This window comes from Pholcus phalangioides, unplaced genomic scaffold (assembly GCF_987345545.1).
Source record: "Pholcus phalangioides strain wild (caught in Gottingen) unplaced genomic scaffold, Ppha-v1.0 ptg000009l_1, whole genome shotgun sequence".
In the NCBI taxonomy this organism is placed as follows: domain Eukaryota; kingdom Metazoa; phylum Arthropoda; class Arachnida; order Araneae; family Pholcidae; genus Pholcus; species Pholcus phalangioides.
The window spans coordinates 44,704,153-44,720,322 of NW_028301602.1; the positions used below are offsets into that span (position 1 = coordinate 44,704,153).

Consider the following 16,170-nt stretch of genomic DNA (forward strand, 5'->3'; position numbering starts at 1 on the left):
GTATAGCATACACAAATACCTTCCCACTACACCCAAACCCAATTTTCTTTTCATCCAAACTGTGTGAAATGCCCATCCTGCCATTATAGGGGATGTTGAACGATTCCAGCATCGTCATGTGTGGTAGGAAAAGGTAATAAATTGTCTTTTGTCTGACACAAATTGCAAAATGTTTCAGGCAACCACAAGACAATTGCTGAATTTTTTCTTCCTACACCAACCCAATGTAAATCTGTCTATGGAATAGGTTTTAAGGGAAAGGAAAACTTACATTATTTCCATTCCTCTGTTTCACTTTTGTCATTGAGGGGAAAGGAAATGTTACGTCATTTCCATATCTCTGTTTCATTTTTTCTGACATGGATCTGAAAATTTGCACCGTGAAGAAGTTTCTAAAGAAGTTTCACTTCAAAAATTGATAACATAAACCAAAGTTCTGATAACCATAAACAATTTTTTTTCCATATTATAATGTTGGCCAGTTTCGTACTTTGCAAGTGATAACAACACCCGAATGATAAAATTAGCCATGATTTTAATACACAGCGTCTACTGTATTTTAAAAATTATTATTGCCATTGACAGGAGAAGGTTTATTTTTATTGTAATTTTTCTGATGATGTTACTTACTTTGAATGCTTGACTCAAAATTGGACATGCTATGCATCCTTGACCAATAGCTGCCCCAAACCTGCGATCAAGATTTTCCACTCCTTTCCAGAACACTGATAAGTAATCTGCAAATGCCTGTAATTAGACAATTCAAATGATTGATAACTACTTCACTTAAAGTATTTCAGACATATACAACTCTGGATATGTTTTTACTGATACAAACTGAAACAGCAAACAAACACTATTCAAGTTAGCTAGACTTAAAATGAAGAAAGATAATATTCTTTTGAACATGATTGGTATATGTATAAACAACTGATTGAGTATATATCATTTGATTAAGAAGTTTTATGGCGATGACCAGGGGCTCTACTAGGGAGTAAGAGCAGACAGATCTAGTGCCCCGGGTGCTGGACCAGAAGGGGGGCACTAATTTCACCCTTTAATGACATGACTACACCCTAACACGACTGATTAAGCATCTAGTTGTGGCCCTGGTGTGATTGCTAAATAGACAAATCCTTACAAGTATGAGATGTGTCAGTTTCAATAAATTGAAGAATACTATTATTCTTCAATTGGTGGCATTGTACTTTAACTGTACAATGCACCTGATTAACATTTCTCCAGGGCATTTTTAATAAATTGGTACATGCAGGAACATATGTAAACAAGCCTTACATTCCTAGATACATTTCAAAGAATTTAATACATCGTGACTGATGGCAGTGAGTGATGAGCCATTAAGTCACTAATATTGAAATACATGGCAAAATTTACGTTTGACAAAGTTGAGTGTTTTTTTTTTCTTCTATCATTTTATTTTCTTACAAGGGTGTGGGTGGTTTATTCTGGTTTTAAATTTCATTGTTTTATTGATTTCAAAAAGACCCTTTTAAGGAGTAAATTAATTTTTCAATGGAGTAGCCATCATCTTTTGTGAATAAGATCGTGGAAGAGAAGGATAAGACTTTCATAACTCTAAAAAAATGGAATATAAAAAATATGTATTTGCCTAATGAGTTATTTGGCGAAATTCAGTCGTGATGTCTTGTTATCATTCTTGCTCATAACAACTAATCATTGTGTACATTAACTAATACTAGGAATATAAGGATTGTAATTAAACTTCCAGAATGTGTTATGTGTGTATGCATGGCCCTAATATATTCGTGTTATCAAGAGTTATGTTTATTTTGTGTGTTATATTGGTGCTAACATCTTACTTCCCTATTTTGAAGTGAAAATGGCAAGTGTCTGATTTTATGGTATTCAAGTATTGTGTTGAAGGTCTGTGTGCTCTCTGCAGAGAGGTTTTTTTTCAATTTGATCAGAAGAATACTGCTAATGATGGGCAAGTTAAAATGACTTTCTGCCTTTATAAATGGTTTATTTCTCATGCACACAAATTCATCCATCAAGATTGCTATTTGGCACCCAATTATACCAACAAAAATTTTCTAAATATTTCCTTGCACTTGTTGTAATCAAATGGTACCCCGCTTCCTTATGGAACAAAGCAATTTGGCAGCGTTTCACAGAAACGGTTAGCATCACTGGTTTACCCAGGGAAAACCCCATCCTCTGTGAGCTGTGACTATGGTGATTTTTTGTAGGGGAGGGGAACAATGAAAGGGAAAAAAGATGATTCCCACCCAAGATAAAATCTTGTGTATGCTACTAGGCAGCATTCACAGTTATTGTATGTTTGATATATCATCCCAAAAAAAGAAAGACTCCTTCACCCCATAACTCCTTACATGCAAATCATCACACACTATACAACTTACAAATTAAAAAATATTAATAAATCAAATCATGTATTTAAATTTTATGAAATCGAAATTCCAGCAAGTCAAGCTGAAAAAACTTACTATATTCTGCGGATCCAAAGGATCACCTTTTCCATCTGTTACCAAAACTGAATACATTCCATTGAATCTTGCATATATATTATTCAACTGTTTCTTCAATGGCAGATGATAGGATGTAAAAAGTTCATAGAAGGGTATTTCATCATAGATTTCTACTGCTTCAAACAATTTCTACAAAATTGGAATGAGAAAATATTAATAAGAAATTTCTTATGCAACTTTCATTTAAAATTTCAATTTTCCGATCAATATTTAACAGTCCCCGTCTTCTATATTTTTCTTTCTCTCTCACAAACGTACATACTACGATTTAACTTTACATGCACAACTCTTACACATTCCTCTGCAAAATTTCTAAGAACTTGGTTACATGCAGAAATGTGTTGTGAGAGTGCATATACGCTGCTTTTACATATTTATGTTCTTAGAGAGTAATACTTGTTTTATGTTTTACTGGTACTGTCATCTGTCTTCTATATTTTGAAGTGAAAATGGCAAATACCTGAATTTTCACGCTGTTAGTCAAAGGTGGATCCTCATGATGAGAGCCCAGCGAACATGCACACACATTTAATGCTGTTCTTCCCCAAATTTCCTCTTCTTTCCAAATTTGAATATCTCTGTGAATATTGCACTTAGAAACATAAAAAAAAATTTGTTGGCATCAGGAGAGACAGGGCAATAACTTTCTAATTGAAAGTTGGAGCACAGGGAGACCGTATAAAAATTCAGATTTTTTTTTATTTTATGGCACTGTATTTTCACTCTCAAAACTGGTACAGGTAATTTTTGAATGTATGTTGAGCATTTTTTAAATTGAAATCATGCCTCTACGACGAACGGTTTATGAGATAAAGACTGTGCTAGAAATTACAGGACACCCTGTATAGCCCTGGTCCCACACATTTCTCTCACATAGAAAGTGTTATTTTTCTGTAGGTGCAATGAAAAAGTTATGCAAGTAATAACTTGCATACATAACCATCATTTTTAAATCCTAAACATCTGCAAGCATCAAAAAGAAAGAATAAGTCACATCTCCCAGAGTTTTGTGTGAACAATAGAAAAGCTGGGACAGTGAAAAAACACTTTTACTTGATTGGTTTAAATGGTGTTTCCTTCCGGAAATCAGAAGGCACCTTAACAGTAAAGACATGCTACTCAAAACTTTTGGATACTGGATAACGCTCCTGAACACCATGGCAATGAAGTCCTTTATATGCCTCAACATCTAGCATTTGGCTGCTTGATCGGATGTTCTGCAAGCATTTATGGCCTGCTATACACAATACTCAATGATGATTGTGTAGGCTATCGAAGGAGATGCAAATACATACATACATGATCGCTTACTACCTTGAGAGACTATTGTGGGATGGTCTGCACTCTTTCCCAAAGGGATGTGGAAGGTAAGGTGCAAATCCAAAAAACGTCTTAAAGTTATGGATGAATTTCACTGATGTCATTAGCGTCATTGCTAGAGCTGCGGGAAACTATAAATATGGGAACAGTCAATTCATGCTGGAAGAACATTTGGCTACAATGTGTGCCCAAGAACAAATTCATTTCTACAGAGCCAGCTGTAGAGAGCCAGCTGTCTATGAGAGCCATTGTCAATTTACTATTACTAAACCATACATGTACCTCATCCATATTGCTCTGCGGAACCTCTAACGAATTGGTACATGTTTGAATGTGCGCGTACGTATAGTGAAACCTGACGTGAAGTTTGTTTCTGTGTAATGCATGTTATGTGTCGTGCTGCCATCTACCACCAGTTTTTTCTAACTATGAGTGAAGTGTAATGATTGAATAATTGTATCATTGTAGGCCTGTTGCTCTCAGTGGCGAGTCTTTTCAATGGGGAGATTGGCTCATATTTGAACCTCGAAGTTGCCATTGTCAAATTAGCAAAACAGGTGGATGGAGGTTCAATGATGTGAACATAAAAGAAATTGGAGAATTAATTAACAGAAATTCCAAAATCTGCAGAGGAATTTATTGAGCTGACTCCTCCTGAAACTGAAGAGATACCGCAATGTGATCAAGATTAAGATTGACCATTTTCTGTGATGTGGGAAAGTGAAAAGCAAGTTCTGCACACAGTACATAAATTGGTAGAGGAAATCTTATCATCACATTCTAACAAATTAACTGAAATAAAGAAACAGCTAACAGACTTTAAACTGTGACCTTCTTTCAGAAAACATTGATGAGAATCATCACTGTACATCCCCCCCCCTTTGCATTTCTGTCACACAAAGCAGATATAAACGAGATGCTTAAAAAACAAAAAATTATGGTTTGCATTATTTGCTGATTTTCCATATTTGTGGTGACCCCCAGGAATACCATACCGAGGATGGCATTAATTATTATCAAAATTCATATTTAACCCTAATCCTAGGGCATGAGTGAAAAGGTTTGAATGCAAAATATAATGCAAAACATTAGTGCTTTTATGTTAAATTTCACTGAAATATTTCACAAACCAATGTTAAAGCTCACCTCTATATCTTCGAGTCTTGTATAAAACCATTTCAGTTGACCGAATACTCTTTCATCAGGGAATTCCCACGGATACACTTTAACATGCTCAAATGGGCTAGTGATTGATTCTCTGCACACATTATAAGCTTCAATGAATGCATCCAGGACATTCTTAACTTTAATTACCTTTTCATGGCACATATCTCTGTTGTGTGAGAAAATTTCAGCACCATTCAAAAATTTTCTGCTCTATAAGATTGGATAAACATGGAATAACTAATTAATTACAAGCACAAATAGTTAAAATGTTGACATTATTTTGTATTGGTAGTTATAGAATTCAAACTAATGAGCACACATCATAGTTTTTTTTAAACAAATGTTGATAAAAATAGAAATAGAAATTAAAATGATCAACATCTAACATTTTTTCAGAAAAAAGTCGTCTGCAGAATTTCAGCTAAAGATTACAGTTAGACAGTGAAATCAATTATGAAGAACAGGGCCACAACTAGGGGAGAAGGCGGTTGAGGTGCTGGACCAGGGGGGGGGGTCCAAATTTCACCCTTAAACCTCACCTTCAACATTACAAGGGGGCGCCAAAATGCGTACTTGACTGACTAAAAATCTAGTTGTGGTCCTGAGTAAGAAAGCTTGTGAGACTTGAGTAGATGGCTGTTAATGAATGACTCGATGGAAGGAAAACAATGCTTTTAATGAATTTATTTCATGAAAGACTCTTCTCTTACTTTCATTTCATAAACATACTTTAATTTATGCATAATAACCCAGGAAAAATACCATGTAGTAGTTAGTTACTTTGTTTTTTTAATTTCTTTTTTGGATTATTTCAAACATCATAAAAATGCTTAAAAAAATGTCTATTTCATCTTTGCTTAACCAAAAGTGGATTTTACTTACTCTATGGATAAGCAGATAGCAGATCTTTTGCACAAGAACTCTTATTTCACTGGGTTCGCATCTGAACGGCTTGGATTGCATCCATGCCTGAGTAATATCATACATAATATCTGGTAATAGGGTTTGTATGTCACCAAAAAAATGAGTACTCAAAACCTGCAAGGGTTCAACCATGGCTTCCAAATTATTAGATATATCATCAGCTTCAGAATGAGCTAAAAAAGAAATTTCGATACGGAATTGATTTAGAAATAGATTAAAGATCTCTTGACTTGCAAACAGAGCAAAGAAATGGAATTGAAATATTTTTTATGCCCACACACACAGGGCCGGATTAAAACATTTGAAGGCCATAAGCACTTGAATGGTTTTGGTGCTCCAAGATATCTAAAAGTATATATTACTCGATATCGAATCTATAAAGGAAAAACAAACAACATTAAATGAAATTTTATATTTCTGAAGAAACTAATCTAAGGCAGAATTATGATTTGAATATTTTAAGCACAGACAGAAAAAAAAGGGAGACTTTATATATATATATATAAATTTGCAAATCACTGACGGTATCTATTGGATCATTTTTGTTTATTTTGGGACATCTTTGAACGTTTTTGGAATTTTTCTTTCATGCTTACCAAAAAGACAAACCTTCAATTTTTAGACTTTTTTTTTTTCAAAATATTTTAAAAACAGTTAAAGATATTTTCTCCCATCGACTGCTTGTTAGGATTTCATAAAGTGGCTTCAAATGCAACCACTGAATTTTGGCTTGGCCAATATTACATTATTTTTGGTGAACCATAATCATTGGGTATCTCTGTTCTTTCCAGTGGTGGATTAATGTCTGTTGAGGCCCCCAGGAGCAAAAGAAAATATTGGGCCCCTTAAATGAGAAAAAATTGTGAAGAGTTTGGGTTTTTTGGAGCCCTTTAGAAGTCACGCCCTCTGTTAAATCCGCCTCAGGTTCTTTCAAATGCATTTTCGAGTTGAAATCTGTTAGCATTTCTTTTAATTCTATGGTAGATCGAACTAAAGTGTCTTCATACCTATATTTTAGGAGTTCTAGATCAAACCACAAAAGGGTGGCTCTAGCAAGGGGCAGCCGATGCAGAAGAAAATAAAATTGTTTTAATGTTTTTATGCAAAATTTAAAACTATGAGCATACTGAACTGAATGATTCGCAGAGAAACCCGTGATTTTTTTATAGATCCATAAGATCTGTCCAGGAAATTTAGTAGTGTTAGAAGACATTGAAGAACCGGGATTTGGACCCAGAATTGAACAATGAGGCTAGCTCCCTAACCACTAGACTGCCAAGCGACAATTTTCGACGCGTTTGATTTGTCTGGGAACACAGCAGCGAGTTTCCAGAGTTATTTTACTGGTGCGACTTATACGCCGAAGAGGTACTGAAACTATTTCGCACGGGCAATAATAATTGACTATAAGATAAAACCCCATGAGACCATGCAGTCGATCCGCAAATGACTCAAAGATTTGAGCATCTTTAAGTTCACATCCTTATTCTGTAGAACTTGGCTTATACTCTTAAATTTGTCATTTTTGTATTTAGTATTTATCATATTGGTTGGGAATGATTTGTTTTATTAATGCATGGGTCCCACCCGGACACCACCACAGGACCAGATTTGTTTACAATTTGCAAGAGCTGGTATACGAATTGGTAGGTAGGAATTTTTAGCTGGTAGAGAGGGCCTCTGAGAAAAATCAGTTTGTCAAAGGCCCCCCCCCCCCCATTACACAGTTAAAATAGCTGAAGCTAACTTTATGAAAAATTACACAAAATCTAATTCCAAAAACTTAGCTAACCTACTCCAGTTTGCAATATTATCAGTTTTTCCGTATATGTGCCATCTTTATCTTCAACTACACAATCAATCAAAAATTTTAGGATTTTCTGCTGGATGCTTGACGCTGGGAAAAACTGTACATATTAAAAAACAATTTCAACAACTTTTTTGTGGTGCCCCTTTTCTCTTGATGCCCTAAGCATGTGCTTACTTTGCTTAATGGTTAATCCGGCCCTGCATACACCTGTATCAGAAATCAGTTATTCACCTTTAGCTACATCACATAGAAGTTTCTTGAAAGTTTCGAGGTTAGGGCTATTGGTATTTTCCAAAGCTAGTGCCATTTCCTTGACAACAGGCTCATCTAACTGAAAGTACAATATAATCATATAAATGAAAGTAACCAAAATTTTAAAATGTGAATATAATCAGTCATAACATATATATGTGTGTGTAAAAAAATTGAAGAATATGGGTCATTCCCACAAAAAATTTATAAATTTAATATTTTTTTCTGAAAAATTTCAAAAGCTAGATTTAAAAATAAAAATGATCTTGATTTATAGCTAATAACTTGAAGTTTAATACTTCATAAATGTTATTCACTTTTATTTTGTAATATTTTATTTTTTGGGTTTTGTGGTTGAAAGACATGGATTTTGTCCACTCTAGGAAACATATTTTCTGGATATTATGCCAAGATTTACTCAGAAAGAAAAATCATCTGGTCTCTGCCGAGACTTAAACCTAGATAGATGGTACCATGCTTGCCTGGTTTGCAAGAGAATCTGGGTTTGAGTTAGGGTGAAGACTTTTCTTTCCTCATAAAACCTGAGTTCATCTCAGCACAATATCCAGAGAATATCTGTTTCTTGATATACTGGACGCTATAAAAAGCTGTCTATCTCTCTTTGTCCACTCTGTTACAAAATTAAATATTGCTATAAAATACTAAAAAAAATCACAATGTTCTTTTCTTAAAATAATTAAACTAACATCCTTCTCACACATGTTGAAAAAAATTTAGTTTTAAAATATTTTTGATTTTTTTTCAGTCATTTTTATTTCAAACTAACAGTATATTGATATTCATAAATTTATATCTTGATTGACGTTTTATTTTTTGGTAATTTAATATTTTTTGGTGTTTAGCTTTTTGGGAAGTTTCAATTTGGCCCGCTGTGTCTGAAACGTTGAAGACCCCTATTCTAGGTAAAATGAAAAATATCTCAGCCATTTTTTTTTAAACTGTTGATAATTGAATAGCATAATGTTTCAGCATTTTTGGAAAAAGTCATGAAATTCCGATATCCTAAACAATCTGGTTCATTATGAAAACGAAGCAAAAAGATAAAAACTATCAAAATGACTGCCACAGTCCTTCTAGTGTAATAACAATCAATGTCTTCATCATTTGTAAACTTTTCAAATTTGTTTTCTTTAAAAAAACATGACAAAACTCTGACCTGTTGTAAAATAAATCTGAGATTCTCTTTGCGATTTTTCCAAAACTCAATTATAGAAAGAGGCCCATCTAGTTCACTAATCCCTGTATTCACTTCAGGCGGAGGTTGTAGAACATAGTCAATCAAAGCAGTCCAGTCAGTCAACATCAAGCCGATAGAATCCAAAATGTAACATACTTGTAAGTCCTCTAATGATGAACTAGTTTGAGAATGGGGTGGTGGGGGGGGGGGGACAAGTTCCATTATAAAAGGTTAGAAGAGTTTCAATGTTTCAGAAATAACAATAATGTTGCAGTTGAAAAACAAGGCTATCAGAGTTTTTTTCACCTGTGCATTTCACCATGAAAGTTTAAGATATGATAAACGATTCCTCAGTAGTTCAGAGCTTCAGAGAAAGGCAATTTTTTTCACATCAAAATAAGGTAACCTTCTCTAAAGGACTAGTTTACTGGTACTGGTGTCCATTCCCCCTCCCCCTCAGAGAGATTTTGTTGCATTTCAGATAACTTGTATCATTCATAATATATATTTCAATGAATTGAACTTGGTAGAAGAATATTTTTTCCAGTTTCCTGGAAAACACTCAATGCGACATCTTTATGTGTTATCACACGCGTTTCATATGAAGAGGCCCTAGTGGAAATTCATGTGAAATTTCTTTTCAATATTTTGCAGTCATACATTCTTTAATTGTATTGAAAAAAATTACTTTTTACATGTTCCCAAGAATATTAAACATGGTTTCACAAATTTATGAGCTATCTTGAAATACAAAAATCACTCCCTACTTGAGCTTAACTCCACTGCTTCCTTGAAACATTGATTACACTTTTCCAAAAAAAATCCACCAAACATTTTTTATGTTCTACAGTTATCATTATGTGTTCTATATAATCCTATCCATGAATTCATATTAAATAAGGATTAATTACTTAAATATTTGATTAAACTATATTTGTTAAAACACTTCTGATTCATCCAAAAACAGAAATTAGACAATAAAAGCTCACTAACCCCAAACAAACAAATTTCAGCTACAGGTGTCAATATATACCTGTCTTCTGCTTCACATATGTCAAGGTCAGGGGTGTGCATGCAAATGAGTTGGCTCTATAAACATCATTGCATTTGTCAAAAGACTTTTGAGCATTACTGTACTATATTATACACTGTAACTACTGCATGTGAAGAGAAGAAAATTTCAAACACATCATTATTTTGTGTTATTCTGGTAGGACACAAGCTTTTATACCTCTCTTAAGAAACTTCCCTTCAATCAAGTATTACTTTAAATTTGAAAAAGGGCTTCTATATCTAAACATCCCCTTTTCTAAAACTTCTTTTTTTAATATAAACTTTTTCTAAAACTTCATACATGCTGGTGCCCCCTAAATTTCAGTAAATAGGAAATTATAAAATTGGGATGTTGCAAACATACACACACATTACAGGCCTACTTTAAACATTTTGAGCACGAAGGGGGGGGGGGTCTCACCTAGTCAGGCTCGTAACATCCATATCAGTTATTCTCCTTGCAGAATCTGGAATAACTAGCAGAGTTCTCTGCTTTGCATCACCTATATGATAGTTTACGATTTGGCAATAGTCCTGAACATGACTCTTGAGATCATTGAACATTTCATGTGGCCAGCCAGTGTGGTTCATCTGATTAGAAAGAACTGGACTCAGAACCTAGACAATGAGCATTATTTTATGAAAGTGGAGTCAAAATTTGTCAACATATATTAATTCTATATAAAAATATAAAATTATGAAAAAAGCATAAAAACAATTTTCTCTTCTCTTCCAAAAAACAACTTTGAACACTTTGAGATACACAATTAAAATATCCGCAAGCACAATGTCAAAAACCTGGTAATAACCTCATAAAACCTCAATTTTCTTGTCCAGTTGTGGCTCTGTGTCTGGGTCTACGAAAGAGAGGTCTTACTGCAATAGTAACTAAGATAAGAGGTTTAGGGACTAATTTTCTACATATTACATTGAACATACATAAATTTCACTATTTTAAGAGAGAGAGATAGAGGGAAAAAAAGTTATTCTATAAGCTGTAAAGGTGTATAATGTGCACATACAAATTAATGCTATAGCTATGTGTATTACCACTAATGAAATTGAAAGAATTGTAAGTCATTTTAGTTATTATTATATTATTCATAGTTTTGTTCATGCTATTTTAATGCAATAAATGATATGGCAGTGAAGTAAAGGTGAACACTTTTTTTTGGGGGGGAGGGGAGGCTCTACTTTAATTGTGTGCTCATTCTGAGAAATATAGTGATTCAAAGTTTCAAATAATTTTGATGAAATTTGCTGATTAGCTCCAAAAAACATACCTTTTCGAATAGATCCAGATAGTCCTGAAGTGGCGAATCGGATAGCGTTAAACATGCAAAAAGATGTTTAAAATCAGTAGGTGGTATATCTGTCTCGGAATGCTTCATGAAACATAGACTTCTTTTTGGTACTGGTGACTGAAATTCCTCAGCAATAACCAAAGAACCTCCCTGAAGATATATAATGAGAACCATAGAAGTTGGCTCTTCGAAAAATGATTTTATAGTGCTCTGAGGGTTCTCTTGCTCAATGAATTCGACCCACAAATCTTCATCAGTCCCAAAAGATAACTCAATAACATTGTTTATATGTCTGAAACGTTCATCTTCTTCTAACTCAGACCATCTAACAGCCATGATGAGCCTGTGGATATAAAAAAAAATTCATAATATTAACCCTTTATGTGGTTCAGTGTAAATTTAGACACAGATCATTCCCAAAAAAGTGTACCTCTTATATTTCTGAAATGAAAAATTCAGTTGAATTTTCAAAATGAAATTGATCTCAAATTATAGCATATATGACTTGAAGTTTAATATTTTATAAATACTTTTCACTTTCATTAAGTAATAATATTTGAGTTTTTGGGTTTTATGGCTGAAAATCGTGTGTGTGTGTGTGGATTTTGTCCACTCCGTTACAAAAACAAATACTGCTCTAAAAAAAATTTTTTTTTTTTTTTGCTGTTTTTATCCCTTAAAATAATTAAATCAGCTAATTTCTTACACATATGCTAAAAAAAGGCAGTTTAAAAATTTTTGTTTACCTTTTTTGTCATTTTGATGGTTTTTCATGAGTTTTTCAAAATAGCACATGGAAAAGTTTATTTTTTTACATATATTTAGCTAGTCAAAATCAAACTTTTAATATCTGACAGACAATGGGTTGATAATTTATATTTTAACATCTTAGTTGGAAATATTCTTAAAATTTTTTGCCCGTGAACTGCAAAAATGCTTCCTGTAACAGAGTGGACAGAAATGTTTAACTGAGAGAAAGATATCTCAAATATTCTTAATAGACCACACATGCAAATGCTTTTCTATTTTCTCAAAAATTGCATACAAAATGTGATAGGGATCCAGAGACTCCTCTATAACCTCTGAAAAACGTTCACTCTATGCAGAAATTCAAAAAACACGTAACCCCCCCCCCCCCAGTTTGAATTTTGGTTCTAGTAAAATTTTTTAAATTTGGTATATTTTGTGTCACATGTCTTACAAATAATGCAGAGAACTGACTAGCCCAGTTTGACAAGTTCAAAATGGCCCTTAAAGTAGGCCTACAGTTTAGGAAAAGAAGTCAAAAATTTTCTTTTGCTTAAGAGCTTAAACAAATTTTTTTGCCACTAAATATCACAAATGTTTTTAAGACAGTGATTGGACAGCATCACATTCTTCTTGTTGTTCTAACCAGTTCATAGCCGTTTCAAGGCAGTTAATTTGCAGACTAGAATGCTTTTGCTTAACCGATGTTTCAGTTGATCGTATTCAGTATAATTGATGCTCTATTGTACACATCTAATAAATGGTTGAAAAACACATTATACCTATTTCTTTTCTCAATTTTTTTTTTTTTTTTTTTTTTTTGCTATTTTAGAAAGTGCATCTTTTAGTGTCATTTCAGCACCAAATAGGGCCTAATAAGTACTTTGGGAGTTAATTCGCCGTACATGCTGGCACACTTAATGCACATGTCCAGCTGGGTATGATGGCCTGGAGAAGCTCCAGGTACATATAGGAACCTCATATTAATTAGACCAATGTAAAAAATTGAGTGTTTACTTTTATAACAGTATGGCGCTTGGCAATAATATGAAGATCGTCAAGACAAGACTCATAGGAGATTTCCTTGAGAGAGTTCAAGAAACACACTTGTATAGTTATGCTCTCTCCCTAGTTTATGTATATGGGTCATTCTCTTAAAATTGAATAAAAAATGGGGAAAAAGTTACAAAAAAAATTCTTGAGGACATTTCTTTACCTGTTACTAAATGAAATATAGTCAGCAAAGTTTTTCAAAAATTCATTATGAAAAAGGATTAATTTAAATGTAACCATGTTAAGAGATAAAATCCGAAAAGGCATTTTGCTTGTTTCAGCACTTAATTTGAAATTACTGCTTGACAATCGCAATATTTTCCATTTATTTTGGTAGATTATTTTCAATTCAGACAAGCACTGACACTTTGAACAATTTTTTCCTCAACTGAATTTTTATTTGATTTTCATGTTTGTGTTTCTAGCTCTTTTTTTTTTTTTTGTCAATTTTATGGGAACAGTCAATTTCTAATTTGTCTCTGTTTTGATAGAGCACAATTTACATTCTCAAAGTAAAGTCTTTAGATGACACATTACTGCATGTTGCACACAAGCAAGAAATTTGGATTTTTTTTACCTCCTCCCCCCCACCTATATTTTTTGATCAAACCTTCCTTTTCATTACCTAATGCCAGGAGAAAGACATTTTTGCATGTTTTGCAACACTGATAAAAAACTAAGCATGTTGAAAACATGTGCTTTTCAGAAACATAACAGATGTCTCTGAACTGAAACATGTATTAAAATGAAAATAATTTTCAATTATACAAGGTGCATAAGTAACAGGTGTATGACATTTTACTGCAAAGCATTTATCCTAGAGGTTTACTTCCAATTGGAAAAAGTATCCAAATGACATGAAGTACTCAGATATATAATTCATGTTGAAAGGAGTTGTATATTTATTAAATTAAAAAAAATTAAATTTTTTTATAGTCTCTGTGTGCCCCAACACCCAATTAAAAAGTTGTTGCCTCATCTCTCTTGATGCCAACAAAATAATCAACGTTTCTAAGCACAATATTCAGAGATATTCAAATTTAAAAATTGTAAAATCGAGAAAACCAGCGTTAAATACAGGCAAACTGCTTTACCCACATTTAATGCTTCTTTTCCCAATGGTGACATTTCCCCCAGACAGTGATGTCCCTGTCACCTGGAGCAAATAGAAAAATCTGCTGTTGTGGAACATCCTTTTCAAGACACACATATTCTCTCTTCAGAAACACACTTCTACTCCCGACTAAACTGTGGAGCTATATAGATCGTTAAACACAAAGATAATTTCAACAGGAAGGAAGAAGGGCTGCAGTTGAACAAGATATGGCACCCAACAAACCAACAGGCAAAGTTCAGGATGGTTAAAAAATCAACTCTTCCTAATTCCAATCCCCCCATTCAAATTTTAAGACTTCGATCCTCCACCCACCCAATCAGTAGCTGCTACGTCCAACCAACAATGCACATCACTTGCTCAACGAGGTTGATTCTTCTGCATCTCCAGCAAAAGTGTAAGTGGATAATGGCCATCCAAGGAGGTAGTTGTGTCTCCCTGCTTGTCAAAAGCTACACTGAAGATGTCCACCGTAGTAGTGGATGAAACGTCTGCTTCAAAGAAGCCTGAAACATGGCATAACAGCCCAAAAGGTATGAACTTTATTATAAATTCTGGCCATGAAAGCCTGCCTTCTATTTTAAAAAAAAATTGATAAACTACATGGCCCCACATACATCTCCCTTCCCCAAATAACCTGAAAAAGTGCTGCAACTTTAGTAAGTCATTAAGGCTGGTCATCAACAAGATGCAACAAGTTATGCAAGCAGCAACAACCAACATTGAGTCAGACAACAGTCATCTACTGAAAGCAACCTTTACGCACCACTCAATTTGCAATTGCACTCCATGCAGACCATGGGTGGAGATACGGGGGGTGGGGGCATGTCCCCCCCCCCCCCAGCATCAAAGGTGGAGTCGACTGATCTAATGTATATATGAACTGTCATCATCATCTTGCTTCCCCCCCAGACTTCCAAGTCTATCTCCGCCTATGATGCAGACCAGTGTGTTGGTTACAAAATCATGAGAAAATATTGAAAAAATTGAGGAAAATTTTTATACTTAATGGGCAAAACTTTGTCAAGAAACCTGATTTGATAACAAAGTTCGTTTACAATGTGCACCCCCATCCTGATTAGAGCTTAGATATCGCAGTATCCCTGTAGGATACCAAGGGTTCTCAAACTGAGTGCCGCGGAACGACTCTTTGTTAAACTGCTCTGGGAAGCCGCGGATAGACGTTGATTATATGGAAAGGTGCGTCGCGTGTGAAAATTTTTTTGAGACACCCTGGATTATACTATAGCTGTGCCGATACAATATTGGCAAAACAGTGTTTTTTGTACAATATATACAAAATAGTTTTTCCATCTTGTCATATTTCATTGCTGTTACGATATCAAAAATTTTTTAATAGACTTTAAATTTGGAAAATCTAATACTAATAATAATAACAACACTGCCAAATTTGCAAACCTATCGAAAAATTACAGAACGATTATAAGACCAGTCTTCGATTATAGTAAGCGGGTTTCATCAAGAATTTTCCAAAGGCGAGTCTTTTTTCAATAAAGAAGTTTCGAATTAAAGTTTCGAAACTCCTTCCAACACAAGTTGATGGTGCTAAGAGACACAAGTAAACGCACCACCAGATACTTGAAGAAGAAGAAAACAAATTATTTATGAATACCATAAATTTCCAAGTCTTGAGGTGACAAATGACTCTTCCTGAAGAAATTATGGTTTTTGAAACA

The 16,170-nt window shown here is 34.1% G+C and overlaps 1 protein-coding gene across 2 annotated transcripts in view; it reads right to left on the reverse strand.

Moving 5' to 3' along the window:
* Nucleotides 1-16,050, reverse strand: part of LOC149083155 (dynein beta chain, ciliary-like) — a 43,353-nt gene extending 27,303 nt beyond the window's left edge. Inside the window, exons 1-9 of one of the 2 annotated variants that reach the window (XM_089236306.1) lie at nt 15,893-16,050; nt 11,539-11,902; nt 10,677-10,873; nt 9,182-9,380; nt 7,984-8,083; nt 5,901-6,115; nt 4,998-5,228; nt 2,490-2,660; nt 631-747 (exon numbers count right to left, since the gene is read on the reverse strand). In XM_089236306.1, coding sequence (XP_089092432.1) covers nt 631-747; nt 2,490-2,660; nt 4,998-5,228; nt 5,901-6,115; nt 7,984-8,083; nt 9,182-9,380; nt 10,677-10,873; nt 11,539-11,895 — 1,587 coding nt within the window. In that variant the 5' untranslated portion in view covers nt 11,896-11,902; nt 15,893-16,050. Of the gene's footprint in view, nt 1-630; nt 748-2,489; nt 2,661-4,997; nt 5,229-5,900; nt 6,116-7,983; nt 8,084-9,181; nt 9,381-10,676; nt 10,874-11,538; nt 11,903-15,892 lie in introns of those variants that run through there. The other variant, XM_089236307.1, reaches the window with a different exon arrangement.
* Nucleotides 16,051-16,170: the final 120 nt, after the last annotated feature.